Source organism: Oncorhynchus nerka, linkage group LG22 (assembly GCF_034236695.1).
Source record: "Oncorhynchus nerka isolate Pitt River linkage group LG22, Oner_Uvic_2.0, whole genome shotgun sequence".
NCBI classification, from domain to species: domain Eukaryota; kingdom Metazoa; phylum Chordata; class Actinopteri; order Salmoniformes; family Salmonidae; genus Oncorhynchus; species Oncorhynchus nerka.
This window is the reverse complement of record NC_088417.1, coordinates 39,436,041-39,463,696: the sequence shown is the minus strand read 5'-3', so window position 1 is coordinate 39,463,696 and position 27,656 is coordinate 39,436,041. Positions and strand designations below refer to the sequence as shown.

The 27,656-nt window shown below is 44.0% G+C and overlaps 1 protein-coding gene across 2 annotated transcripts in view; it reads left to right on the top strand.

The window, feature by feature from the left end:
* Positions 1-27,656, top strand: part of LOC115105158 (plexin domain-containing protein 2-like) — a 174,102-nt gene that overhangs the window by 58,224 nt on the left and 88,222 nt on the right. For both annotated transcript variants that reach the window (XM_029626832.2, XM_029626833.2), the window contains exons 2-4: positions 1,788-2,035; positions 21,845-21,991; positions 24,937-25,006. In XM_029626832.2, coding sequence (XP_029482692.2) covers positions 1,788-2,035; positions 21,845-21,991; positions 24,937-25,006 — 465 coding nt within the window. The remainder of the gene's footprint in view (positions 1-1,787; positions 2,036-21,844; positions 21,992-24,936; positions 25,007-27,656) is intronic.

Below are 27,656 nucleotides of genomic sequence, written 5' to 3'. Positions count from 1 at the left end.
TTTGCTGGTAAAACTGACTGTGATTTATTTTTAATTCAAGGCACACTTAACCAGCATGGCTACCATAGCATTCTGCAGCTATACACCATCCCATCTGTTTGCGCTTGGTGGGACAATAGACAGTGACCCCACACACCTTCAGGCTATGTAAGGGCTATTTGATCAAGAAGGAGAGTGATAGAGTGATGCATCAGATGACCTGGCGTCCACAATCACCCAACATCAACCAAATTGAGATGGTTTGGGATGAGTTGGATCACAGTGAAGGAAAAGCAGACAAGTGCTCAGAATATGTGTGAACTCCTTCAAGACTGCAGGAAAATCCTAAAGGTGAAGCTGGTTGAGAGAATGCCAAGAGTGTGGAAAGCTGTCATCAAGGCAATGTGTGGCTACTTTGAAGAATCTCAAATATAAAATATACTTGGATTTGTTTAACACTTTTTTTGGTTACTACATGATTCCATATGTGTTATTTATATAGTTTTCATGTCTTCACTATTATGAATGTAGAAATTTTTAAAAAAGAAACCCATTAGCATAGCTGTAATGACCTTTAATGGTCAGGCAGGCTTAGAACCAACGTCAGGTCTGGGAACTTACATTTTAGTTGGGAAAGTGATTTAAAGGACAAACTTAGGCTAGGCTCTAGGACACATTGAAGTGATAATCTGCCTTATGTCGTGTGTGTGTGTGTGCCTGTGAGTGTTGGGCGTGTGTGCCCTGTCCTCACTGTGCCACATTTGAACACAGGGAACCAACTGCCATCTGCAGAGAGAAAGCAGTCAGTCAGCACAGCAGTCTGGAACTGTACTCAAGTGTCTGTGTCTAATAACACCGCAGCTTCTCTCATGTCTTCAGTTTACCACCTCAGTGCATTAGGGATGATAAGGTATGACAATTGGCCCTGGGATCTTTCTCAACACATGACCTAACCAGCTATAACTCGGGCCCAGAGTTTTTCCTGACCAGAGTTTGTCGTGGTCCTGGTCAGGTCCCACGTTCAGGAACAACTCCATGTACTAGGTGTGACTGTGGGCCTCTGGTGTGTCTAAAACGGCTTCACCTGTTTATCCGAAGTAGTATAATTTCTCCATAAAGCAACAAGGAATAGTCCATTGAGATAGTGAATTATGAGAGTGGCAGACAATTAATGACCCGACCAAAGTTTTGGCTCCACCACTGAACCTCTGCCTTGTTGACCTTAAAAATATGATTGTTCTATGTAATTAACCAAATCAAATCAAATCAAATGTATTTATATAGCCCTTCGTACATCAGCTGATATCTCAAAGTGCTGTACAGAAACCCAGCCTAAAACCCCAAACAGCAAGCAATGCAGGTGTAGAAGCACAGCAAGCATTACGCTGCTCCACTGGTGTACAATATAGTTTCTCATTCCAGTCTGACTACTTACATTTTTTTTTTTTTTTTTAAGTCAATCGTTGAGAATATCTTGGTATACGAATGATACTGAGGGGAGAGCGGAGTGATTGCGATATTAAAGGAGTTGTAATTGTCATCACCTTTTCCATTTCAGAGCAAAGAAAAATATTGGATATGATGACAAAATGGCTCGTGGCTTTTAAATAAATGTGAATCATTTTAATATATAGTCAATTTTGTACATATATTTATTATTTATATTATCTGCTGCTACTGCAAAAGATAATGGGGATCCAAATAAACAAATAAATATACCTATAATATGTCACTGCAACAAGCCTGTTCCTCTTGTACTCATCTCCCCTCCTTCTCTCTCTCTCTCTCTCTCTCTCTGTGCACCCCAGGGGACTCCTACTCCCACGTGCAAGGGCAGCCTCTGGATAAGGAGGACATGGCGGTTGATGTGAAGCTGTACAGTCACCGGTGGAGGAGGTGGCTGTCCCCAGAAGAGCCACGTAACAGGGACAGCAACAGGGCCAGCCAGGACCAAGAGCAGGGTCAGGATCAGGGTCAAGACCAACCTGATGGGAGTTTCCCAGGCCTGCTCTCAGCAGAGGACAGCCAGGACACTGACAACAGCTCCCAGATAGAGGTACAGTCCATGAACAGTGTTACCCCAACCCAAGGAGGGCCGGCCTCCCTACATACCTCTGTTGCCCCCCTTTAAAAAAAAAAAAAAAGTGGTTCAATTGTTTTGTGTTTTTATAGATTTTTCCCACACAACACAAACATGAACACCAACAAACAGAATAGACCCTAAATGGATTACTATTGATTTGAACTGAACGTTTGGTGTTTGTAGCACTGAATGTTACTTCGTGGGGCCTGGTGTTCTGACAAGGAAAAACTATTTCGGGGAAACACTTGGGCGCACAGAGTGAACACCACAGATAATCTGAGACAGGAAGGAAGAATGTCAGATGTTCTCTGTTAGAACTCTATTAGAATATGAACTCAGGTTAAACTGCCTTAGTTCCTCAATACCTTTCAATCTAAAACTACTCCGAAACATATTCCCTGGCAACTCCCCAAGGAGAGAAAATAGACCTCCCTAGAACAGAGTGATTAGATGATGATAAAAAACTGGACTAGGGGCGCTTTTGGCAGATGAATACTTAATATCTAATTAACGCCCAGCACATCCCCCAAGTAGATATTCATCCTAAACGTCTGTGTGCGGACTGAGGGTGAGTCACATTAAAGCATCTCAGAAAGAGGCTAGGTCCCAAAATAGCACCCTATACCCTACAAAGTGCACTACTTTTGACCAGAGCCCTATGGGGCCTGGCCAAAACGAGTACACTATATAGGGAATTAGGTGCATTTGGGATGAAGCCCAGAACAACAGATTAACTTAGACCTCGTTGACCTTCTCGACAGTCACAAAATATGGAGATTAATTGCTGGCTCTTGGTCTGTCACTCCGTCCCCATGAAACGAAATAAAAGGCAAGAACCTGGGTCCCTTGTTATTGTTCCTACTAGCCCAGCTCAGCACTGCAGCCTAGCACTCAGGTGTTTAGTCGTAACGATGGCGGTGGCGCATCTGGTCCAGACAGATTATTAAGTCACCCCGTGCCTTCTAATCATCTCAGGTCTACAGCCCCAGTGTTGCTTCATGTGATAACAGACGACACGTTGATCACTCCACACACACACACACAGACACACACACACAAACACACACACAAATGCACCCACCCACCCGCACACATACACACGCGTGCACACACACACACGCACGCATGCACACACACACACTCACTCCCTGTTTTCTTCCCTCTTCCTGGGCTCATTTATCGTTGCGTTGTGTGTCTGGAACAGCGTCGGCTTTTAGCACAAATACCCCGTCATTTCCTCTGTCATGTCACCCCCACCACCATAGTCTCACTCCCCCTTCACCCCACCTCCCCCTTCCAGTATGCCTCTCTGTCTTCAAGAGGAAGGCTAAAGTCTTTTATATTCACATCCTTAGATTAATAAGAGGCTGCTGACACCTTCCTTCCGGCCCAGCTCTGGTCGGACTATCAATACTCACTCGGGAAAAACTGTTTGAATCAATGTCGTTTCCATGTAATTTCAACCCCCAAAAATGTGATGATGTTGAATCAACTGATTGGATTTGCAAAGAGTCATCAATGTAAGGGAATTTCGTCTTTTTTTTTCACCCAACTTTTAACCCAAATCTAATGACACGGTGACATTTTGTTTGTTGATTTCACATTAAATTCACTTTAGGTGTCAACTCGACCAACTGTAAATCAAAACTAGACGTTGAACTGACATCTGTGCCCAGTGGGAAAGGGACTGTCTCATCTCGTCCGAGATATGACCAGTAGGAAGGGAAGAAAGGATGGTGTCTTTAGTAAAGGAGGGGAGGAATAGAGTGAGCATTCATCATCATAGGTGGGAATATTTTTATCATCGGTTTCTTTTACTTTGCTGAAATGCTTGGAACCTCCCAGCACCGCAATAAATCTGTTTGTCAGAATCTCTTAGAGATGACAGAGACATTCCCCTTGGAGCCTCGGATCACTGCAACCGATCAAACGAACCAGATAATGTGTGTGCGTGTGTATAAAAGGTGTCCTCAGGTAAACCCAATGCCATTCAGGCGTGCTGCAAAGCGTTGGAACGAGCTAACATTAAAACAATTTGAATTAACCTCGTAATCTATCGGTCCTTATCAATAAAACATCACCATAGGGTGCAGAACATTTTGACTTGACTGCCGGGGAGCAAGGAGACCCCCCCAGCTCCGCCAAAACCGGTGACGACTATATGCCATTTTCAAGGGATTGCTTAATAAATGTTATAACTATTTGGTTTTAATGTCATCACCTCTTGAAGAGGATAGTCAGAACTACAGAGTTCCCATTATTCCACATTTAGTTCTATCATCAGATTTACACAGCAAGTAACTGCATACTTTTCATCATCAGTAAATATCAATTGATCAGGTGTTTTCCGATACGTGAGGGTAGACATGTCCATTTGGCGTGTGGCTAGCTAGCTAGCTAAGCAAACAACGTGTCATTTAGCTTTCTTCATCAGAGATTAGGCTTTTAGAAAGAGCTTGACGTCGGCGAGTCCTCGTCCTGGTAAAGTTGCCAGTCAGACTACTGTCATCACCACTATCGATGGAAAGCAAATCAAACAACATTTGGATATAGCCATCTAGTTTATTTAGATTGTTAACTAGCTATATCGACGTGATCTGTTATTAGCTAGCCAGCCAATTTGACGTGGCCCATCAATCAATAGCCTATCATGTCTGTCAGCACTGCAGCAATTGTGATTAAACACTTTTAAAACAATGTTGAAAAGGGGATAATGTCGGCTAACTTCGCTAGGTAGGCCTACGCTGGCTGGAGTAAAAAACGTACATTAGGTCTCCTTTACCACTATGTTTAGTCAACTGTACAAGGTTTCTACCGGTAGCTTGCAAAGTAAAACTGATCAGCTAACAGTACATCGGCGAATGCGTCTTTCTGCTGCTTGACAGACAGCGTGCACAATGGATGGGAAATTAACCTAAACCTCCCCCCCATACTTGTCAGGTATATTTAACTTTCTATTTTATATCCCTCAAGTCCAATTAATGGTGGCCAATATTGAGAGATATCGTGAGGCTGCCCTACGCATCTGGAAATTACATGATCAATTGATGGTTTGCCGATCATGAAAAGCATGCAGGTACTTGCTGTATAACTCCGGTGATAGAGCTCAATGGGTACAATTGTTTTGCATGGAATAATCATACGTTTGTGGTTCTGACTATGGTCTTCAAGAGGTGATGATATTAAAAACAAATAGTTAACATTTATTTCACAATCCCTTGAACACGGCGCGCAGTTGTCAATGGTTTTAGCGGTGTAGCTCCCTCCAGTAACCACGAGCACAACTGTTCCTTGATTTTAACTGGCGGTTTTATTCTGTAGTTCTAGTCAGAATTATCACCTCCCGTGCGAACTATAAAGTAAATGAAAATACAGTTAAGCACACTCTTACAACTTTCTTGTCGTATGAGTGACTTATTAGCTTGGTATAACTCTAAAGTGCTTTACATACATAAAAACAGTTTAGCAGGAGATATAACGGTATCAGATTAAACACACGAATAAAGGACAAATACCTCATTGGCTGCTTATTACAGATGGGAGGAAATCCAAAACCTTCACACTTCTTATTCCTGACATGAATTCACACTTCTTCCTTAATTATCATAACGTTACCATCCTAACATACACACTTCAACCGAAGACACAAAAAAACCTAGCTAACAGGCTTCCCGGGTGGCGCAGTGGTCTAAGGCACTGCATCGCAATGTGCCACCAGAGACTTTGGGTTCGAGCCCAGGCTCTGTCACAGCCAGCCACGACCGGGAGCTCCATGGGGCGACGCACAATTGGCCTAGCGTTGTCCGGGTTAGGGAGGGTTTGCATGGCAGGGATATCCTTGTCTCATCACGCACTAGCGACTTCTGTGGTGGGCTGGGCGCAGTGCATGCTGACCAGGTCGCTAGGTGCACAGTGTTTCCTCTGACACATTGGTGCGGCTGGCTTCCGGGTTGGATGCGTGCTGTGTTAAGAAGCAGTGTGGCTTGGTTGGGTTGTGTTTCGGAGGACGCATGGCTCCCGACCTTCGTCTCTCCCGACCCCGTACAGGAGTTGTAGCGATGAGACAAGATAGTAACTACTAACAATTGGATACCACGAAATTGGGGAGAAAAAAGGGGGTAACATTTTGTAATTTATTTTTTAAACCTAGCTAAAACAGTGTGGGATTGCCTTCACTCCAAAAGTGTGTTGCTACGATAATAATCCCTGTTACAATAGTTGTTAGCCACGTAGTTCCGCTTGTCTCATCATTTCCCCCACATAGTGAACACATAAACAATTCAAAACAAAAAACAACAACATAGACTGACAGATTAATTGTCAGTTACTAAGCGGAGCAGGGGGTCTCCTTGCCCCCCCAACAGACAAATAGAATGCTCTGCACCTTATTGTGACCTTTTATTGATATCGACACATTGATTGTGTGACGAATTTCTCGTTCGTCGTTACGAGTAGCAAAGCACTGAACCAGTAAGTACTTGTTGTTGGAAGTACAAACCATTGGTTTGTTGTAGTGTTCTTTGTTGTTGTTTTAACTGGTGATATTGCTGTGAATGTGGTGGTGATGATTATCACAATCACGCCATGTTAAACTCCACATTACCTTATCAAAGACTGGAGCAGCTCGTCAGAACGAAGCAGCTGTCACGCCCTGATCTGTTTCACCTGTTTCTGTGATTGTCTCCACCCCCTCCAGGTGTCGCTTATTTTCCCCAGTGTATTTATCCCTGTGTTTCCTGTCTCTCTGTGCCAGTTCGTCTTGTATGTTTAGTCAAGTCAACCAGCGTGTTTTTCCCCATACCCCTTTTGCTATTCTCCTTTTCCAGTCCTCCCGGTTTTGACCCTTGCCTGTTTCTGGACTCCATACCCGCCTGCCTTACCATTCTGCCTGCCTTGTCTGCCACTCTGTACCTCCTGGTCTCTGATCTGTTTTTGACCTTTTCACCTGTCCACGACCATTCTCTTGCCTACCCCTTTGGATTATTAAACATTGTAAGAGTCCAACCATCTGCCTCCTGTGTCTGCATCTGGGTCTCGCCTTGTGCCTTGATAGCAGCAGTATGTCAAACAAACATACACACGGACAAGTCTCAGTATAAATATAATGCCACTCATTGGATGTTAGATTATCTCTTATTGCCACACTCCTTAGTTAGTTTATTTAAACTTATAAACCTCTTCCACTACCATACATTTTTTGGCGGAGAGATTATTGTTTTAATGTATGTGTTGTGACGTTAAATGCAATTTAAATCAAGTTTGATTTGCTTTGATTCGAAGCAAGTACACAATTTCGCTTCGTGAAAATGACACTTTCTAGTTCTATACTGTTCCGTTATATCTTCCTGGAACACAGTATAGTGAAGGCCAAGAGCATAAAACCCAGGTCAAGCTATTACAACTACTCAGCCTCCTTTCCTGTCATGTTTCCTCCTCTGAACTGACTGTGTGTATGGCCAAATAAATCAAGGAAGTGTTCAAGTTTTAAGTATGCCTCGGTGGTTTATTATCACATATTGCCCTATAAATGTCAGAGTTACCAGGAGCATGCCCTATACTGTACGTTCTGTTTCTGTGATTACAAGATATTGTGCACTCGCTGTGTTGTTAGCGTAGCTTAGCCTTTTTCGCTGCATGGGGAGTTGTTTGATGAAGTGTTGCTTTTTGATGTCTGTCCAGCCAGGGTCATATTCATGAATGCACATCTTTGCAAAACATTTTGTAATAGAAAACAAGCGTTGCTTTTTGGAGGATTTCATGTAGCCCCCCCTCCCTATTTTGGCCCTCGTGCTGGATACAACCCTGGTCTGTGCTGTCTGTGTCTGATTGCTCAAAATAATCCAAGGGGAGGTTTGCATATTACATTATCCATGTCTGTTTAGTTGGAGATAGAGAGCGAGGGAAAGGAAACCCTCCGGGAATTGACTTGGCTCTTACATTTTTCATTGCTTCATTTGATTTCCTTCTCATATTCAGTTGCAGAACAATACTTTAGTGTGATGCTTTTACACTGCCTTTTATTAAAAGATTATCTGAGAACGATGCATTTCTAAATGAGTGTTTAATATAGTATATGACAGTATCAGGAAATAGCTTAATTCATGTGCTTAATTCAGCACAGTTATTGCTCTCCAAGCTGAACCTGCAGGTCTGCCTTGACCTTAGCCTGCCTACCCTCTCTTTCTGTCCCACCTGTGGAGCGTGTCTCTCTCTGCCAGACCTTCCTCTACTGTGGTTGCTAGCGTAGCAGTGCTAACACGCTGTTTTTTTTTACCCCCTTTTCTCCCCAATTTCGTGGTATCCAATTGTTTTTTAGTAGCTACTATCTTGTCTCATCGCTACAACTCCCGTACCGGCTCGGGAGAGACGAAGGTTGAAAGTCATGCGTCCTCCGATACACAACCCAACCAAGCTGCACTGCTTCTTAGCACTGCTTCTTAACACAGCTCGCCAGCCACACTGATTTGTAGGAGGAAACACCGTGCACCTGGCAACCTTGGTTAGCGCGCACTGCGCCCGGCGCGCCACAGGAGTCGCTGGTGCCCGATGAGGATATCCCTACTGGCCAAGCCCTCCCTAACAAGGAAGGATGCTAGGCCAATTGTGCGTCGCCCCACGGACCTCCCGGTCGCGGCCGGTTACGACAGAGCCTGGGCGTGATCCCAGAGTCTCTGGTGGTACAGCTGCAGTACAGCGCCCTTAACCACTGCGCCACCCGGGAGGCCCCCAACACACTGTTTTTCTATCAGCCTCCAACACATTGTGGCTAAAGCACTGGAAGTCAATATCTTGAGATGAAGGAAGTTGCCAATATCTTGTTAGTTAGGGATGGATCGACATTTACAGAATTGTTACCTGGAGGAAAATGAGGGTGGGTCATGCTTTTTCAATTTCAGTCAAGGGGAGGGTTTAGTATTATTTTTGTTTTAATCTTGTCCAGGGGAGGGTCATGTAATTGATGAAATTCCAATATTTCTCAGTGTTTTAGAATGAGTTGCTTATTAGGCTGAGCGCGCAATATCAAGTGCGCCTATAGGCTATTTAGTGTGGTCTCAATCAAATGATCCATACCCTATAGGCTACGAAGTGCACGCTCGGAGAAGCACAGATCAAAGTTCTATTTCTAAGGTAGCTGCTGGGATGCAGCTAGGCTGCATTACACACAGCAATGAATATTGTAACACTGAGCTCCCGCTCTGCTCTTGCTGATGAAATAGGGTTTGGTGTGCTACCTAACAATTGACTGTGCTGTGTTGGCCTACAGTGGCAGTTCAGGAGGAGAGTCAAAGGCTTCTTCCAAAGGTTTTATTTATTAGGCCTATTCCAAAAGATCTTGCGCGCGGACTAGCCTAGAGCTTGCTACTACTATAATTGATTTGATTAAAAACAATATGTTACTTGCTCATGATGTGTTTATGAGAGTTCTTAACCTCGCAAATTCGGGTCGGCATAATTCATTTCAACCGTCATCCATAGATTTGTCGGTTAATTCCTCCACCCACTATGCACTCTTTAAATGGTCTACTTCCGTGTCAGTGAAGGAATGCTAAGTTAAAACCAAAACTCGAATTGAGGGGGTATGAGAAGGTATGCCATAGGCAATGTTCCCTCTAATTCCTTGGGGCACTAAGCACATTTTAGGTCTTGTGAGCGGAAACTTGAACATTGTGAGACTTTTTTGCAACTTCCGGTGTACATTTACAGTGAACACTGAGGCTGTACCCTTACATTTTTAGACAGTAGCCAATAGGCTATTGTGGCTATTTGAGCATAATGAACAGTTGTCCTACCAACAAAACTAATGGAGCAAATCTCATAACATTTTCACATGGAAATAGCTTTTGATTTCTATGATATAGCCTACAGTAGCCTGTATGTGGTGTTAAATACAGGCCTACATTGCAGATTTTAAAAATTGTTTTTACATTATAAAGGGCTTGACATTAATTAAATATATTTTACTTGGTCTGTAACACAATGGGCCAAATAAGTGACTGTAAATTGAATTGTATTGTGTTGTATGGCACAAGACACCACTTTACAAAATACAATTAATTACTATTAACATACAGAGAATTAGACAAAGTACATTAGCCTACCAGTCTGCCTATTGGCTTATTTGCATATTCAAGTCTGTCACAAAATACAACACTGTCCCTTTAATTAAGACCTAAGCTTTTTTACCTGACTGGCTTTTCAAAGTCCGCTTGAAATGTAGCTTACACATGTTGTGCTCTTGTAGGAATCAGTAACTCCCCATGACTGACCTATACTTAGCTATAACTGGGCTAATAACTCACTAACTATCAAAGAATATCAACACGTGAACACGCTTGGCTCTGCACTCTGATCTAAACGGATCTGAAAAGCTCATTCATTCAGTCTTGGGTGATTGAAAGACCGCTCCTGGGCTACCCCTGCAAATAGATTTCTACTCAGTTGTGTTCTGGCTCTGCCTACAACAAAATCAGACTTTTAAAATGTATTTATTTCACCTTTATTAAACCAGGTAGGCTAGTTGAGAAGTTCTCATTTACAACTACGACCTGGCCAAGATAAAGCAAAGCAGTGCGACACAAACAACAACAGAGTTACACATTGAATAAACAAACATACAGTCAATAATACAATAGAAAACAGTCTATGTACAATGTGTGCAAATGAAGTAAGATTAGGGTAAGGCAATAAATAGGCCATAGTGGCGAAATAATTACAATATAGCAATTAAACACTGTAGTGATAGATGTGCAGAAGATGAGTGTGCAACTAGAGATACTGGGGTGCAAAGGAGCTAAATAAATAATAGTAAGGGGATGAGGTAGTTGGATGGGCTGTGTACAGGTGCAATGATCTGTGAGATGCTCTGACAGTTGGTGCTTAAAGTTAGTGAGGGAGATATGAGTCTCCAGCTTCAGACATTTTTGCAGTTCGTTCTAGTCATTGGCAGCAGAGAACTGGAAGGAAAGGCGGCCAAAAGAGGAATTGGCTTTGGGGGTGACATGTGAAATATACCTGCTGACACAAGAGGTATGTGGCAGGGTCTACAGTCAATCACGGAATACAAAAATAAAACCAGCCCCCCGCCGCGGACCATGATGTCTTGCTCCCAGACAGACTAAATAACTTGTTTGCTCGCATTGAGGACAATACAGGGCCACTGACACGGCCCGCTACCAAAACCCGCGGGCTCTCCTTCACTGCAGCCGAAGCGAGTAAAACATTTAAACGTGTTAACCCTCGCAAGGCTGCAGGCCAAGACGCCATCCCCAGCCGTGTCCTCAGAGCATGCGCAGACCAGCTGGCTGGTGTGTTTACGGACATATGCAATCAATCCTTATCCCAGTCTGCTGTTCCCACATGCTTCAAGAGGGCCACCATTGTTCCTGTTCCCAAGAAAGCTAAGGTAACTGAGCTAAACGACTACCGCCCCGTGGCACTCACTTCTGTCATCATGAAGTGCTTTGAGAGACTAGTCAGGGACCCTCGGAGTGTGGTGTCAGGAAAATAACCTCACACTCAACGTCAACAAAACAAAGGAGATGATTGAGGACTTCAGGAAACAGCAGAGGGAGCACCCCCCCTATCCACATCGACGGGACAGTAGTGGAGAGGGTAGTAAGTTTTAAGTTCCTCGGCGTACACATCACGGACAAACGGAATTGGTCCACCTACACAGACAGCATTGTGAAGAAGGCGCAGCAGTGCCTCTTCAACCTCAGGAGGCTGAAGAAATTTGGCTTGTCACCAAAAGCACTCACCAACTTCTACAGATGCACAATCGAGAGCATCCTGTCGGGCTGTATCACCGCCTGGTATGGCAACTGCTCCGCCCACAACCGTAAGGCTCTCCAGAGGGTAGTGAGGTCTGCACAAAGCATCACCGGGGGCAAACTACCTGCCCTCCAGGACACCTACACCACCCGACATCACAGGAAGGCCATAAAGATCATCAAGGACAACAACCACCCGAGCCACTGCCTGTTCAACCCGAAATCATCCAGAAGGCGAGGTCAGTACAGGTGCATCAAAGCAGGGACCGAGAGACTGAAAAACAGCTTCTATCTCAAGGCCTTCACACTGTTAAACAGCCACCACTAATATTGAGTGGCTGCTGCCAACATACTGACTCAACTCCAGCCACTTTAATAATGGAAATTGATGTAAAAATGTATCACTAGCCACTTTAAACTATGCCACTTTATGTTTATATACCCTACATTACTCATCGCATATGTATATACTGTACTCTATACCATCTACTGCATCTTGCCTATGCCGTTCTGTACCATCACTCTCATATGTCTGTATGTACATATTCTTTATCCCTTTACACTTGTGTGTATAAGCTAGTAGTTGTGGAATTGTTAGGTTAGATTGGTTGGTTATTACTGCATTGTCGGAACTAGAAGCACAAGCATTTCGCTACGCTCGCATTCACATCTGCTAACCATGTGTATGTGACAAATAAAATTGGATTTGATTTGCTGGATATATTCCTGACTCCAGTCTTGCAAGGTTAGATTTGATTTGTTGCATTAAAAAAGGGGCTGATATAATGTCGATTCGATCAGCAACAACAAAAACGTTGATCCAAATAGTGCAAACTAATAGGGTTCAGTCTCCTGTGTCTCTGCGCAGCATGGTATTTCTTCTGTGCAGCAGTCCTGGAGGAAGTGCGCGCACGCTCGCAGTCTAGAGGGAACATTGGCCATAGGCCTACCTTTTTTATTAAAGAAAATGTCCAAAGCACAGGCCTACCGCTTATTAGTTTAAGAAAATCAAATGCAACAGTGAGTTTTAACAGCACTTTGGTCTGCAATGCTTTATGCTATAAACAGTATGTAAAATACCCGGGGAAAGACGTGACTCAGGGGATATCATTGTTTAATTTCTTTGACATTCTGAGGCTGAGCTACAAACTTTTTTATCCGAGGATAATTTTTTTGGTTGACTTTGCTTGCGAAGTAATCTAATTATGTCACTATCAATTGATTTAAGCTATTCACTTTCTGTACAATAGAAGATGTTTAAACCCAGACAGCTTTTTTGGGAAACCTTGTGACCTTCTCTTGTTGGGTTAAGCCATGGAAGAAGAGTAGCCAGCAGTTAAAGTTTAGATCAGAGTAGGCCTACTCTGTCTGGGTTGGAAAGATAGACCTAACTTTTGAAAGTACCATGCTCAGATTCCTAATGACTTCTCAGATTAACTTATTTGCAAACAGGGACGGTTTCATTGCAAAAAAGGCACGCTGATTTGGCATTGGAGAAATATGACAAGATGAACACATAGGTCTATGTCTCTGTCCACTCTTAGCCTGTATTTTCCATAATTTGTGTGGTATTAATAAGGATTTTGCTAAGATATAAAAATGTAGAATTAGATTACATTTTTATAAAATACAATGATATAAAGGAGATAAATCCACCCCTACTCTTGTCCACGGTAGTCTGTGAACCTATAACCTTCTGGCCCGCAACCCTGTGTGCTATCAAAATTCTTGCGTTGCCATGTAATGCTTACAAGATGAAGAACAGTTCCTAAAACTGCATATCTAAGGCTCTGGTCTGGCCAAGAAGTGAGGCCAAACATTCCCTGCTATCCACTTTGTTTTAATTATGATTTTTGGTATTGGGGAATGGTCACGTTTTTTTTTCAAGTGTTCAGTTAGGGTTTAGGTCAAATATATTTTGCTGAAGGAAGGGCCATCCATTTCCATTTCAGACAGGTCAGATTTTCTCCATGTACCCCTTATTATAAATAATTCACTCCCTTAGTTCCCTTGGGTCCATTTCACAGTTCAGGTAGGGACAAGTCTCCTCATCTCTGTGTCCTTAAATAAACTCTAGTCGGCATTCCAAATGGCACCCTATTCCCTTTTCAGTGCACTACTTTTGACCGGGTCTCTGGTCAGAAGAAGTGCACTATATAGGGAATAGGGGGTCGTTTGGGCCGCATCCCTGGCCTAGAAGCTGCTAAACCAGGGGGCTCCAAACCACATGTTTATCTGCAGCACAGAGAAACCCTAAACCTTGGAACACTAGAGCTCTTCAATAACAACACTCTGTATGAGGGTGGGTGTAGGCCGTAGACGTAGAGGCTTCGGCCTACAGTAAGACTTAAAAGGCCCGTAGGCGTAAAAGCTCGAGTTCATTTTTAAAACAAGAAAACAAGAGTCTCAAAACACGAGGCGGGACTTTCTATCCATGTGTTTCACGATTTAATGTTTACCGTTTATATTTTGTTGACTCCCATTTTCTTTCATACCTAGATGTGTTCAAATCGGCAAGCCCTATCGGTTTTGTTAGTAAGCAGGTGCAGCACACCTCAGCTCCATCCAATGCTCGTCGGATTTCACCACACACTCCACTAATGCTGCTCCAATGGGGAGAGGATGAGTGATGAATAATGGACCATAGACGTTATCAGCCAATGTGAGAGCAAGTGGCACACATGACTAATGCCTTCCTTTTAAAGTGCAGATGGTTACCAGGGCACCTGATGTGTGTGCGTGCGTGCGTGCGTGCGTGCGTGCGTGCGTGCGTGCGTGCGTGCGTGCGTGTGTGTGTGTGTGTGTGTGTGTGTGTGTGTTTATATAAGAGATATAGGGCCTCATGCATACATACTGTAGAGTAGGGAAAGATCTTGTGAATTTTCAAATTCCATTCTTTCAAAGACATGAGACGAGAGTTCCCTGTACTTTTCTTATTCAGTAATGCGACACCAATGGGATATATGCTTCATTGTGACATGATATAGACAATAAAACGATTTAATTCAACTTTATTGCCTTGTTCTTTTCCCAATAAAGCAGAAAGGTTATTCTTTCTCAGAGCTGTAGGGCGATATCATGGTGCAAATTAGTTGAAATCTGTACAAAAATACTGTAAAACTCATTATATTCTGACAGTGGGATTTACTTGGACACTTTTTTAAACAATAATGTGGTTATTTACCTAGAGTTTAGTAAATGGAGAAAGAAAAATTACAAATGTAATCACACTGCCCGATTATAATCAAATCAAGCTTTATTTATACAGCACATTAAGACATGGAATGTAACGGAATGTGCTTCACATGAAAAATATATATATATATGAAAATGAAAACTGAAATATTTACTACACAACAAACAAAAGAGGATAAAAAAACAAAAGAATAACTATAAAACTGAAAAAAAAAGCCTAAGGAAAAGCAAAGCTAAAAGGGTGTGTTTTAAGATCTCTTTTAAATATGTCCACAGTTTCGGCCCCCCTCAGGTTCCCTGGCAGGCTATTCCAGGCTGCCCCTTCATGCCTTATGGTCCTAGGCTTTTGAGTAGTTAAAATGCCAGTGCGAGAGGACCTGAGGGACCTACTGGGTACACACAGTGCCTTCAGAAAATATACAGACCCCTTGACTTTTTCCTCATTTTATTACGTTACAGCCGAATGGTAGAATGTATTTTTTTTAAGCACTTAGCAATCTAAGCACAATACCCTATAATTACAAAGCAAAAACAGGTTTTTAGAAAAGTTTGCAAGTTAAAAACTGAAATACCTTATTTACATAAGCATTTAGGCCCTTTGCTATGAGACTCAATTGAGCTCAGATGCATCCTGGTTCCATTGATCATCCTTGAGATGTTTCTACAATTTGATTGGAGTCCACCTGTGGTAAATTCAATTGATTGGACATGATTTGGAAAGGCACACACCTGTCTGTCTATTGTCATGACTGTCCTGTGAGGATCACAATGGGGTCAGATCAGCTTGGCAATGGTTGACAATAACCAGACCTTCTCTCACCCACAGAAGAGGCGTGGAGGGAACTGGACCCGTTTGACAGTTCACACCCTGTTGTAAATTACAGGAGAAAGGGGGGCTCTTTCTCCCCCTCCAGTTAAATCCACCAGAGGAATGTCTGTGTTAGCAGGCTTTTCCCGCCGAAACTATAGCATCGTCAAAAATGGATACTGGAACAATAATTCTAACGTAAGAATATGGGGAATGGTCAGCTTGAGAGGATCTGCAGAGAAGAATGGGAGAAACTCCCCAAATACAGGTGTGCCACGCTTGTAGCGTCATACCCAAGAAGACTCGATTCTGTAATCGCTGCCAAAGCTGCTTCAACAAAGTACTGAGTAAAGGGTCTGAATACTTATGTACATTTTTTATTTAAGTTTTTTTATTTTTAATAAATTAGCAAAAATGTCTAAACTGTTTTTGCTTTGCCCATTATGGGGTATTGTGTTGATGAGGGGGGAAACAATTGAATACGTTTTAAAATAAGGTTGTACCTTAACAAAATGTGGAAAAAGTCAAGGGGTCTGAATACTTTCCGAAGGCACTGTAACTTTTAACTTAAAGCATGTCTGACTTGTATTGGGGTGCACAATCGTGGATTGATTTAAAAACCAATAGAATAATCTTCAAATGTATTCTAAAACAATGGCTTTCTTCGGTAGACAAGACAGGTGAGCATTACGGTCGTCAAGCCTGATTGTAATAAAAAGCATGGATGAGTCTCTGTATCAGCCTCAGAGAGAAACAACCCCACCTTGTCAATGTTCCTCAGGTGGTAAGAAGCTATTTTGGTCACATTCCTAATGTGTGATTCGAAATTGAGTTCAGAATCTAAAATAACACACAGTGTCGAATGCAGCACTTAAATCCAAGAGTACAAGGACAGAGAGCTGGCTCTAAGATCATGTATCACTTTAACTAATGCTGTCTCTGCTCTGTGGTGGGCACAAAACCCAGATGTACATTCTTTATTTTTAAATACAAATATATATACAGTTGGCACTTAAAACAAATATTTAGCTTCTAAAGAGTTTTTTAATGTGTATTTTGCACAGATTTGAACTATCTTGCACCATGAAAACATTGTCCCTGGTCTGAGCTAAGTGATTATACCCACAGGTAAATGTCTGGCTGAGAAATATTTCTCTAACATCTCATCTTCTTTTACTTAGCAATCCCCCAGCATGGCAATACATATCTTTGTCAGAATCTCTTAGAGATGACAGAGGCATTCTGAAACGTAAAACATTGGTGTAAAGATATTCAGACTCTGCCTTAATGCATTATTATTGAACTTGAGTAAATACCTCAAACATTAAATTGGAAAGTGAATTGGAGATTGTTTGGTTCACTGAATGCAACTCATACAGCATACTGTATGTGGGTTTATTTGTGTGCCTCATACATTCTGAATTTATACAACCGCAAAACTGGATTCGATGTCAGTGACACACCGACATTGACTATATATATTTTCTTCATCTTGTTTCTGGGCTGTGATGGACAGAGTAGGGAACGTATTCAGGTTTGACTGGTTGGGTTTCAATCTCTCTTTCCTCTCTCTCTCCCATCATCCATCCATCTTCCAGTCACCTCAACTCAAAAAAAAAAACCTACACTCGATCCCTCCGATGTCAACAACTACAGACCAGTATCCCTTCTTTCTTTTCTCTCCAAAACTCTCGAACGTGCCGTCCTTGGCCAGCTCTCCCGCTATCTCTCTCAGAATGACCTTCTTGATCCAAATCAGTCAGGTTTCAAGACTAGTCATTCAACTGAGACTGCTCTTCTCTGTATCACGGAGGCCCTCCGCACTGCTAAAGCTAACTCTCTCTCCTCTGCTCTCATCCTTCTAGACCTATCGGCTGCCTTCGATACTGTGAACCATCAGATCCTCCTCTCCACCCTCTCCGAGTTGGGCATCTCCGGCGCGGCCCACGCTTGGATTGCGTCCTACCTGACAGGTCGCTCCTACCAGGTGGCGTGGCGAGAATCTGTCTCCTCACCACTTGCTCTCACCACTGGCGTCCCCCAGGGCTCTGTTCTAGGCCCTCTCCTATTCTCGCTATACACCAAGTCACTTGGCTCTGTCATAACCTCACATGGTCTCTCCTATCATTGCTATGCAGACGACACACAATTAATCTTCTCCTTTCCCCTTCTGATGACCAGGTGGCGAATCGCATCTCTGCATGTCTGGCAGACATATCAGTGTGGATGACGGATCACCACCTCAAGCTGAACCTCGGCAAGACGGAGCTGCTCTTCCTCCCGGGAAGGACTGCCCATTCCATGATCTCGCCATCACGGTTGACAACTCCATTGTGTCCTCCTCCCAGAGCGCTAAGAACCTTGGCGTGATCCTGGACAACACCCTGTCGTTCTCAACTAACATCAAGGCGGTGGCCCGTTCTTGTAGGTTCATGCTCTACAACATCCGCAGAGTACGACCCTGCCTCACACAGGAAGCAGCGCAGGTCCTAATCCAGGCACTTGTCATCTCCCGTCTGGATTACTGCAACTCGCTGTTGGCTGGGCTCCTGCCTGTGCCATTAAACCCCTACAACTCATCCAGAACGCCGCAGCCCGTCTGGTGTTCAACCTTCCCAAGTTCTCTCACGTCACCCCGCTCCTCCGCTCTCTCCACTGGCTTCCAGTTGAAGCTCGCATCCGCTACAAGACCATGGTGCTTGCCTACGGAGCTGTGAGGGGAACGACACCTCAGTACCTCCAGGCTCTGATCAGGCCCTACACCCAAACAAGGGCACTGCGTTCATCCACCTCTGGCCTGCTCGCCTCCCTACCACTGAGGAAGTACAGTTCCTGCGCAGCCCAGTCAAAACTGTTCGCTGCTCTGGCCCCCCAATGGTGGAACAAACTCCCTCACGACGCCAGGACAGCGGAGTCAATCACCACCTTCCGGAGACACCTGAAACCCCACCTCTTTCAGGAATACCTAGGATAGGATAAAGTAATCCTTCTCACCCCCCTTAAAAGATTTAGATGCACTATTGTAAAGTGGCTGTTCCACTGGATGTCTTAAGGTGAACGCACCAATTTGTAAGTCGCTCTGGATAAGAGCGTCTGCTAAATGACTTAAATGTAAATGTAAATGTAAACTCAACCATTCTTTCCAACCCACCCACCCTTCCTTCCTCTCCCCTTCTATCTGTCAGGATATATATATTTCTCAGCCTGCGGGCATACACAATATAACAAACAGTACATAGGAATTCTGGTTAAAATTAATGGGTCAAATGCTCCGCCATCTTTCCTATGGCCTTTTGAACCTATTCCCATCCACCCCGTCTATGTACCCCCTTGTGTCTCTGCTCTCTGACCTTGGCATCCAGCGTCCCTCTTTGCCTCCCCCTGACGCCCAGCTGGAGGGTGGCAGCCTTCCCAACCCTCTGATCCCTCCACCCCAGGGAAGGGGAGGGGAAACTGGGGCGAGAACAGCCAGCTGGCCCCCTCTTACCTCCAAGGAGTTCCTCCCTCCTTCCATCCTCTCCGCCTCTCCAAAGATGGCCTGAAATAGCCAACACATCTTGTGCTGATTAGTAGGAAACATAACAAGGCTCTGTTTGTGTCTAGCAGTACTCGTTTTCTTTTGTTTTACAAGCGTCCTTGTTTCCGAACCCCCAAAACAAATCTGCTGAGTAAGCCTGACTGGCTACTACAGGGTGTTTGTTTTCCTAACAAGCTTTGTCTGCACGGGTCGCTCGCAAATGCGATTCAACATCTTTGGTGACGTGTGTTTAAGGTCGACCAATTCATCAAAAGCAATATCCCATCTGTGATGCCTAGCTTGAATTAATAGGTTTTAATATGTATTAATCCCACTAGGGCTACGTAAAGCCAGAACAGTCTCTCTCTCTATTCTACACTCTAGTATTACAGTGTGGGTTGTATTGAGGCCCACACATCTTTCAGATTACTGTTCTCCAAGGAAAATAATATGAAGTGTTTATTTTCAATGAAAGAGTTATTTGTGTTGGTTTAGTTCATGTAGTGTTTCTCACAGCTCTTTGATTAGCCCACCTCAGTGAAACACACGCACACACACACACACACACACACACACACACACACACACACACACACACACACACACACACACACACACAATGTTTATATTATCAGAGGAAGCACAAAGCTCAGCATGTCCTACTTATCAGTCTGATAGAGGTCAGTTGAAAAACCTCCTCTCTCTCTCTCTCTCCATGCAGCACAATTGGGCAACTTCCAAAGCTGCTGAATATTATCAAAGTTCAAAGTAGAGATTTGTAAGCAACATTTCACTTGTCTATAGTCGAAAACATCTTGTTACGTCCCTATTCCACCCTATTCCACCCTTTTGGCACCCTATTCCATTTATATTACACTACTATTGGCCAGGGGATGATAGGCAATATTTTGTATTTGGGGTTTACGAGAGGCCCAGAGAAGATGTCCCATTAAAAAAAACGTTCTACCGGCTGTTACAGGGTCTGTCCCAAATGACACCCTATCCCCTTTATGGGCCCTGGTCAAAAGTAGTCCACTATATACATAATAGCGTGCCATTTGGGACGCAGACAGAGATATGGGTCCAGTGCAGGGCGTTCGGGTTACTCCATACAGGAAACAGTAAAAGGAGTCGTGCAGCGTCCACATCGCTCGTAAAAGCTCTCATGAATGTGTCCGTTAAAAAACGTGAACGGGCCTTTTTCACTCCATTAACCTATGGGCCAGGCTTTTAGGAGTGCAGGAAGTCATGCTTTCTGGCTGTCCTAATTTGATTAGCTGCCATTACGACCACTTCTGAGTGAAGAAGCCTACAGAACACAGACACTCACTCACTCACTCACTCACACACACACACACACACACACACACACACACACACACACACACACACACACACACACACACACACACACACACACACACACACACACACACACACACACACACACACACACACACACACACAGCATTCCTCTCTCCAGCCTATACAATATCATTGTTCCAAGGCATCAAGGATACCAATTCAGTTCTACAGTTTTTACTCAGTTGCAATCGTAGTCACACATTTAACTATAACCTTTATCATTTCAGACTAGTCTTCCATGTCTTATGCAGATAATATTCAAAAGCCATGCAAGCCTACACAACCGTATTGTTCCATAGACAGTACCTGTCAGCAAAAGTAATGTTAATTGAAAAGCTGAATTCTGGGGCTCCCGAGTGGCGCAGCGGACTCCTTGACCTTCGCCTCTCCCGAATCTGAGTTGCTTCGATGGGACGAGACTGGAACTACCAATTGGGTAGGGAAAGGGGTAAAAAATAAAAATAAATGAAATAAAGCTGATATCTCCTAATGAGATGTAGGAATAACTTTCTATAAATGAATTCTGTATAATAATACTATTCCATGGTTGTTAGTGCTAGTCTATATGAAATTTATATGTACTGCACAATAACAATACATCCAGAGATTGTTGAGTGGATGTCTAAATTCAAATTCAAGTTTGGAAAGAATTTGTCTGGGTTTGGAAATTGCCTCGGACAGAATGTGTGCAGAGGAGAGATTTGATTTAGTTTGTTAGGGTCTGAGCAGCAAAGGAAGAGGGAGAGAGAGAGAGCACGGGATAGAAAAGAGGAGAGAGAGAGAGAGAGATGTCCCTCTTGCTACAGCACGTCTCGTCATACAGCTGAGTTAATGTACATGGAGGAGCAGAGGCTCTATTTGAATAAGTCACCCAAGGCACAGGGTTACATCCACTCTCATTCACTACTATCCCTCCCTGCCCAACCACGTTTGAGCGCTCTGCCTTTCTTAAATCCCACACTACGAGCAACAACTCTCGTCTCTTACTATCTTGCTGTCGACCAAATGGTAACTTATTGAATGGATGCTTTTCGTTTCGGGTTCTAATAGAACTTCTACAGACCGTCTGTAAAGGGATACTCCAAATCAAGTGTAACCAATCAGTGCTTTTGTTTTGTGTCCAACAGGAGGACACAGATCACAACTACTACACATCGAAGACCTACGGCCCCACGGACCCCATGAGCAAAGACTTGTGGGTAAACGTTGACCAGATGGACAAGGACAAGGTGAAGATCCATGGCATCCTGTCCAACACTCACAGGCAAGCTGCGGTAAGACAACCTTCCTCTCAGATTCTGATTAAAAGTGTAGACACCTTGAAGTTGTATGATATCATATAGACTGGCATCAATGGGGCATTGGTCAGACTCTGCAGGGGGAGATGAACGCCTGCAGCAGTCGGGTGAAATTGCCCCTAGACGCTGATCTTGGGTCAGTTTTGCATTCCCCTACTAATGGTTAAGGTTAGGATTGGGGGGAGATCCTAGATCTGTACCTAGAAAAGCTTCACTCCGGAGCACACTACCTCTGCACGAACGTGTGAGGCGCATACTGCTGAGGTCTCCCAGATGCTTTGGGATTTGCATCACAGGTCCTTGTATGGTCAGGAGACAGAGAAAAGGGTGGCAATGACAAGAGGGAGGAGAGTGGATGAAGTCACTTATAAAAGTGTAACCGGGGAAACAATGGAACAGTGGCCCGACCACAACACATAAAGACACAAAATGGAGTTTCACATTGTGTATTCTCCCCAACCACCTTCAATCACTAGATGATGGATTGAACTATACAAACTGGGGCACAGTTTCCCTTTTAACTGAAGAGGGCAGCTTTTATTCTTCTTCCACAGTGAAAGAAGAGAGGAAGTGGGATTGGGAAGTTTTCTCAGGATGTGTCCCAAATGGCATCCTCTTCCCTACATAGTGCACTACCTTTGAACTATTGGCCCTGGTTGAAAGTAGTGCACTACATTGGGAATAGGGTTATTTGGGACATACAGTACGCTCAGACTTTGGCTGTGTCCAGAGAATCAATATGTTGATGCTGGACATAAATGCTCCCCTCTTTCCTCCCATCTGTCATTTGAAAGTGAATGGTCATTGAGGCAGGAGAGAAGAGGAGACTGAGGGAAACAGGCTAAACTGAGCGCTACATCACATCAGGCACGGGCCATTTGGCCTGGGGATATCAGTGCCAGCCAGCCCAGCCGGCGGTACCAAACCCCATTCAGACCAAACAAGGACCTTCACTGTGCAGGGCACTACTTTTGTCCAGAGCCCATAGGTCAAACGTAGTGCACTATATAGGAAATACGGTGCCATTTGGGAGACACCCACAGAGGACACTATGAGGGGGCTAAGGGGTGGCAGAAATATGTCTCAGTATGTGTAGTGTTGATTTCTGGCACTATGCTGTGCCAGTCCCAGCGTGTTGGAATACCCACATAGCATAGTCAGTCAATAGGTTCGTAAAAAAAAAAAAAAGAAAAACACAGAGGTCGAGTTCATCAAAATGAAGCAGAGAAGCTCGGCTGTTGAAAGACTGTGTTTAGTCATAGTAATTGACTGTGGTGGGCCGCAGCATTACTTCCCCTAGTTGAATCCTGGATCATGCAGCTGCGTTTGCCATGGAGTTATGCTCTCTATTCTCTATCATTACATTTACATTTAAGTCATTTAGCAGACGCTCTTATCCAGAGCGACTTACAAATTGGTGCGTTCACCTTAAGACATCCAGTGGAACAGCCACTTTACAATAGTGCATCTAAATATTTTAAGGGGGGTGAGAAGGATTACTTTATCCTATCCTAGGTATTCCTGAAAGAGGTGGGGTTTCAGGTGTCTCCGGAAGGTGGTGATTGACTCCGCTGTCCTGGCGTCGTGAGGGAGTTTGTTCCACCATTGGGGGGCCAGAGCAGCGAACAGTTTTGACTGGGCTGCGCAGGAACTGTACTTCCTCAGTGGTAGGGAGGCGAGCAGGCCAGAGGTGGATGAACGCAGTGCCCTTGTTTGGGTGTAGGGCCTGATCAGAGCCTGGAGGTACTGAGGTGCCGTTCCCCTCACAGCTCCGTAGGCAAGCACCATGGTCTTGTAGCGGATGCGAGCTTCAACTGGAAGCCAGTGGAGAGAGCGGAGGAGCGGGGTGACGTGAGAGAACTTGGGAAGGTTGAACACCAGACGGGCTGCGGCGTTCTGGATGAGTTGTAGGGGTTTAATGGCACAGGCAGGGAGCCCAGCCAACAGCGAGTTGCAGTAATCCAGACGGGAGATGACAAGTGCCTGGATTAGGACCTGCGCTGCTTCCTGTGTGAGGCAGGGTCGTACTCTGCGGATGTTGTAGAGCATGAACCTACAAGAACGGGCCACCGCCTTGATGTTAGTGCTATCATACCCAGCATATGCTATAGAAGCAACATGTATACGTCCCAAATGACATCCTATTCCCTACACAGTGCCCTACGTTTGACCGGAGTGGGCCGTGATCAAAAGAAGTGCGCTAGGGAATAGGGTGCCATTTGGGACACATGCCATGGTAGAGTCCTGTATAGTGACTCAAGTGAGTGTAGTGTCCTGCTTCCTCGAAGCAGTTCTGTAAACATTCACCTTGTCACTGTAATCGATTCAGTTACTCTATCTAACACAGCAATAGTACCAAACAGTGTGGTAGACTGTAAAATCCAAATAGCATATGAATTCAGAAATCTATAAATGTTATACCTTACTAGGAATATACTGTAGTCAGCTCATTCAGGCTTTTTTTTACTGGTTGTTATCAACACATTTTAGTACTAATCTTGTTTTGACCAGAAAATGTTATTGAAAAATGACTGATAAATACATCTACTTTTATGTTCGAGCTCTTGGCTGAGTCTGCCCTTTGGGGGAAGAAAATGTTTTCCATTGGGGAAACATGTTTCATCAAACTTCATGAAGGTCTATGAAACTCATAAATGCTTTCTTTTCATAACCACAATAGTGTGTATTTTATCCTGGGAGTTTTACATTTGCTTGAAAACAATTCACAACTTGGCTTGTGGTCAAATTTAAAGTCAACTACCACAAGGACTGAAAAAGGTAGAGCTTGGGAATTGTCTCTCCCGAGTGCCTCTTTGTCTACACCTTCTTTCTCTGACTGAATCCTAGTGAGTATTTTTCTGTCTTTTCGGAGCTCTCTTTCTGACCTGCGTCATCTGTGTTTGTTTGTTTTTTTCATGCAGAGAGTAAATCTTTCCTTCGATTTTCCCTTCTATGGACATTTCCTGCGTGATCTCACCGTGGCAACTGGTGGTAAGTGAACAACCTCTTCCTGAGCTACAGTGTTGATGTGATTGAGGGAGATGGAATTGATGCGAGCAGAGGGGGAATTGTGTGTGTGTGTGTGTGTGTGTGTGTGTGTGTGTGTGTGTGTGTGTGTGTGTGTGTGTGTGTGTGTGTGTGTGTGTGTGTGTGTGTGCTTGTCTCTTTTGCAAATGAGCCCCGCACAATGCAAAAACAAACATATCAATAGGCAGGTATAGATATATACACACATTAAATACACATTAAGATACAAAACACAGTTAAATTAAAAAATATATATTATTTGTTATAAAAATACTCAGACAGCTGTCTGAATTGCCCTAGGGACATCTAAGCATCCAATCGAAACGTCTTTTGGACATAATTCCGAACATAGGGTGCAAGGAAGTTAAAGGTTGATTTACCTCCTAACTCTCTAGACACCAAAGTAGTCTCCAGAGTTAGCCAATCCTGTGAACAGCCGTTCACTTATTGTTCCACGGCTGAGAAGAGTATGTAATGAGTTTAGAGAAATCATTATCTGGTGGACAGAAGCATTTATTCTGGCGACACTGTAGATAACGGTGTGTTTGCGCGCTTGCGTCTTTGATTTTGTATGTGTTAGCAGTTTGTGTCACTGCTGTTTGTGTTTGTGTGTGTGTCTGAGATGCTGTAAAGCGATGCTGCAAAGGGTCAAACAGGTTCTTTTCAAATCAGATCAAATGTCATTTGTCACCTGCTGAATACAACACCTTACAGTGAAATGCTTACTTACAAGCCCTTAACAAACAATGCAGTTTTAAGAAAAATACAAAAAAATAAGGAATAAATAAAAGTAACAAATAATTAAAAAGCATCAGTAAAATAACAATAGCGAGGCAATATAGAGGAGGCACCGGTACAGAGAGGTAATTGAGGTGATTATGTACATGTAGATAGAGTTATTAAATTGACTATGCAAAGATAATAACAGAGAGTAGCAGCAGCGTAAAAGGGAGGAAATGCAAATAGTCTGGGTAGTTATTTGATTAGATGTCTTATGGCTTGGGGGTAGAAGCTGTTTAGAAGCCAATTGGACCTAGACGTGACGCTCCGGTACCGCTTGCTGTGCGGTAGCAGAGAGTTTTAGGGCCTTCCTCTGACACCGTCTGGTATAGAGGCCCTGGATGGCAGGAAGCTTGGCCCCAGTGATGTACTGGGCCGGATCCACTACCCTCTGTAGTGCCTTGCGGTCAGGGGCCAATCAGTTGCCATACCAGGCAGTGATGCAACCCGTCAGGATGCTCTCGATGGTGCAGCTGTAGAAACTTTTGAGGATCTGAGGACCCATGCCAAATCTTTTCAGTCTCCTGAGGGGGAAAAGGTTTTGTCGTGCCCTCTTCACGACTGTCTTGATGTGCTTGCACCATGTTAGTTTGTTGGTGATGTGTACGCCAAGAAACTTGAAGCTTTCAACCTGCTCCACTACAGCTCCGTCGATGAGAATGGGGGCGTGCTCGGTCCTCCTTTTCCTGTTATCCACAATCTCCTTGGTCTTGATCACGTTGAGGGAGAGGTTGTTGTCCTTGCACCACACAGTCAGGTCTCTGACTTCCTCCCTATAGGCTGCCTCATTGTTGTCGGTGATCAGGCCTACCACTGTTGTGTTGTCAGCAAACTTGATGATGGTGTTGGAGTCGTGCCTGGCCATGCAGTCATGAGTGAACAGGGAGTACAGGATCCCCCTGAGGGGCCCTTGTGTTGAGAATCAGCATAGCGGATGTGTTGTTACCTTCCCTTACCACAGGCGGGCAGTCCGTCAGGAAGTCCAGGATCCAGTTGCAGAGGGAGGTGTTTGTCCCAGGGTCCTTAGTTTAGTGATGAGCTTTGAGGTCGTTGTGTTGTTGAATGCTGAGCTGTAGTCAATGAATAGCATTCTCACATAGGAGTTCCTTTTGTCCAGGTGGGAAAGGGCAATGTGTAATGCAATAGGGATTGCATCATCTGTGGATCTGTTTGGGAGGTATGCAAATTGTAGTGGATCTAGGGTTTCTGGGATAATGGTGTTGATGTGAGCCATGACCAGCCTTTCAAGCACTTCATGGATACAGATGTGAGTGCTATGGGTTGGTAGTCATTTAGGCAGGTTACCTTAGTGTTTTTGGGCACAGGGACTATGGTGGTCTACTTGAAACATGTTGGTATGGTAAATAGACAGCTACGAAGAATATTGATGAAAACTCTCTAGGTAGATAGTGTGGTCTACAGCTTATCATGAAATACTCTACCTCAGGCGAGCAAAACCTTGAGACTTCCTTAGATATCGTGCACCAGGTGTTGTTTACAAATATACATAGACTTTCACCCCTTTATTACCAGAGGCTGCTATTCTATCCTGCCAGTACAGTGTATAACCCGCCAGCTGTATGTTGTTCATGTCGTCGTTCAGCCATGACTCGGTGAAACATAAGTTATTACAGTCTTTAATGTCCCGTTGGTAGAATATACATGCTGTTAGTTTGTCCATTTTATTATCCTGTGATTGTACGTTGGCCAATATTACCGATGGCACAGGCAGATTAGCATCTCGTCGCCTGATCCTCACAAGGCACCCCGATCTCCTTTTGCAAAACCTTAGTCTCTTCCTACTGCTAATGACGGAGATGAGGGCCTGTTCGGG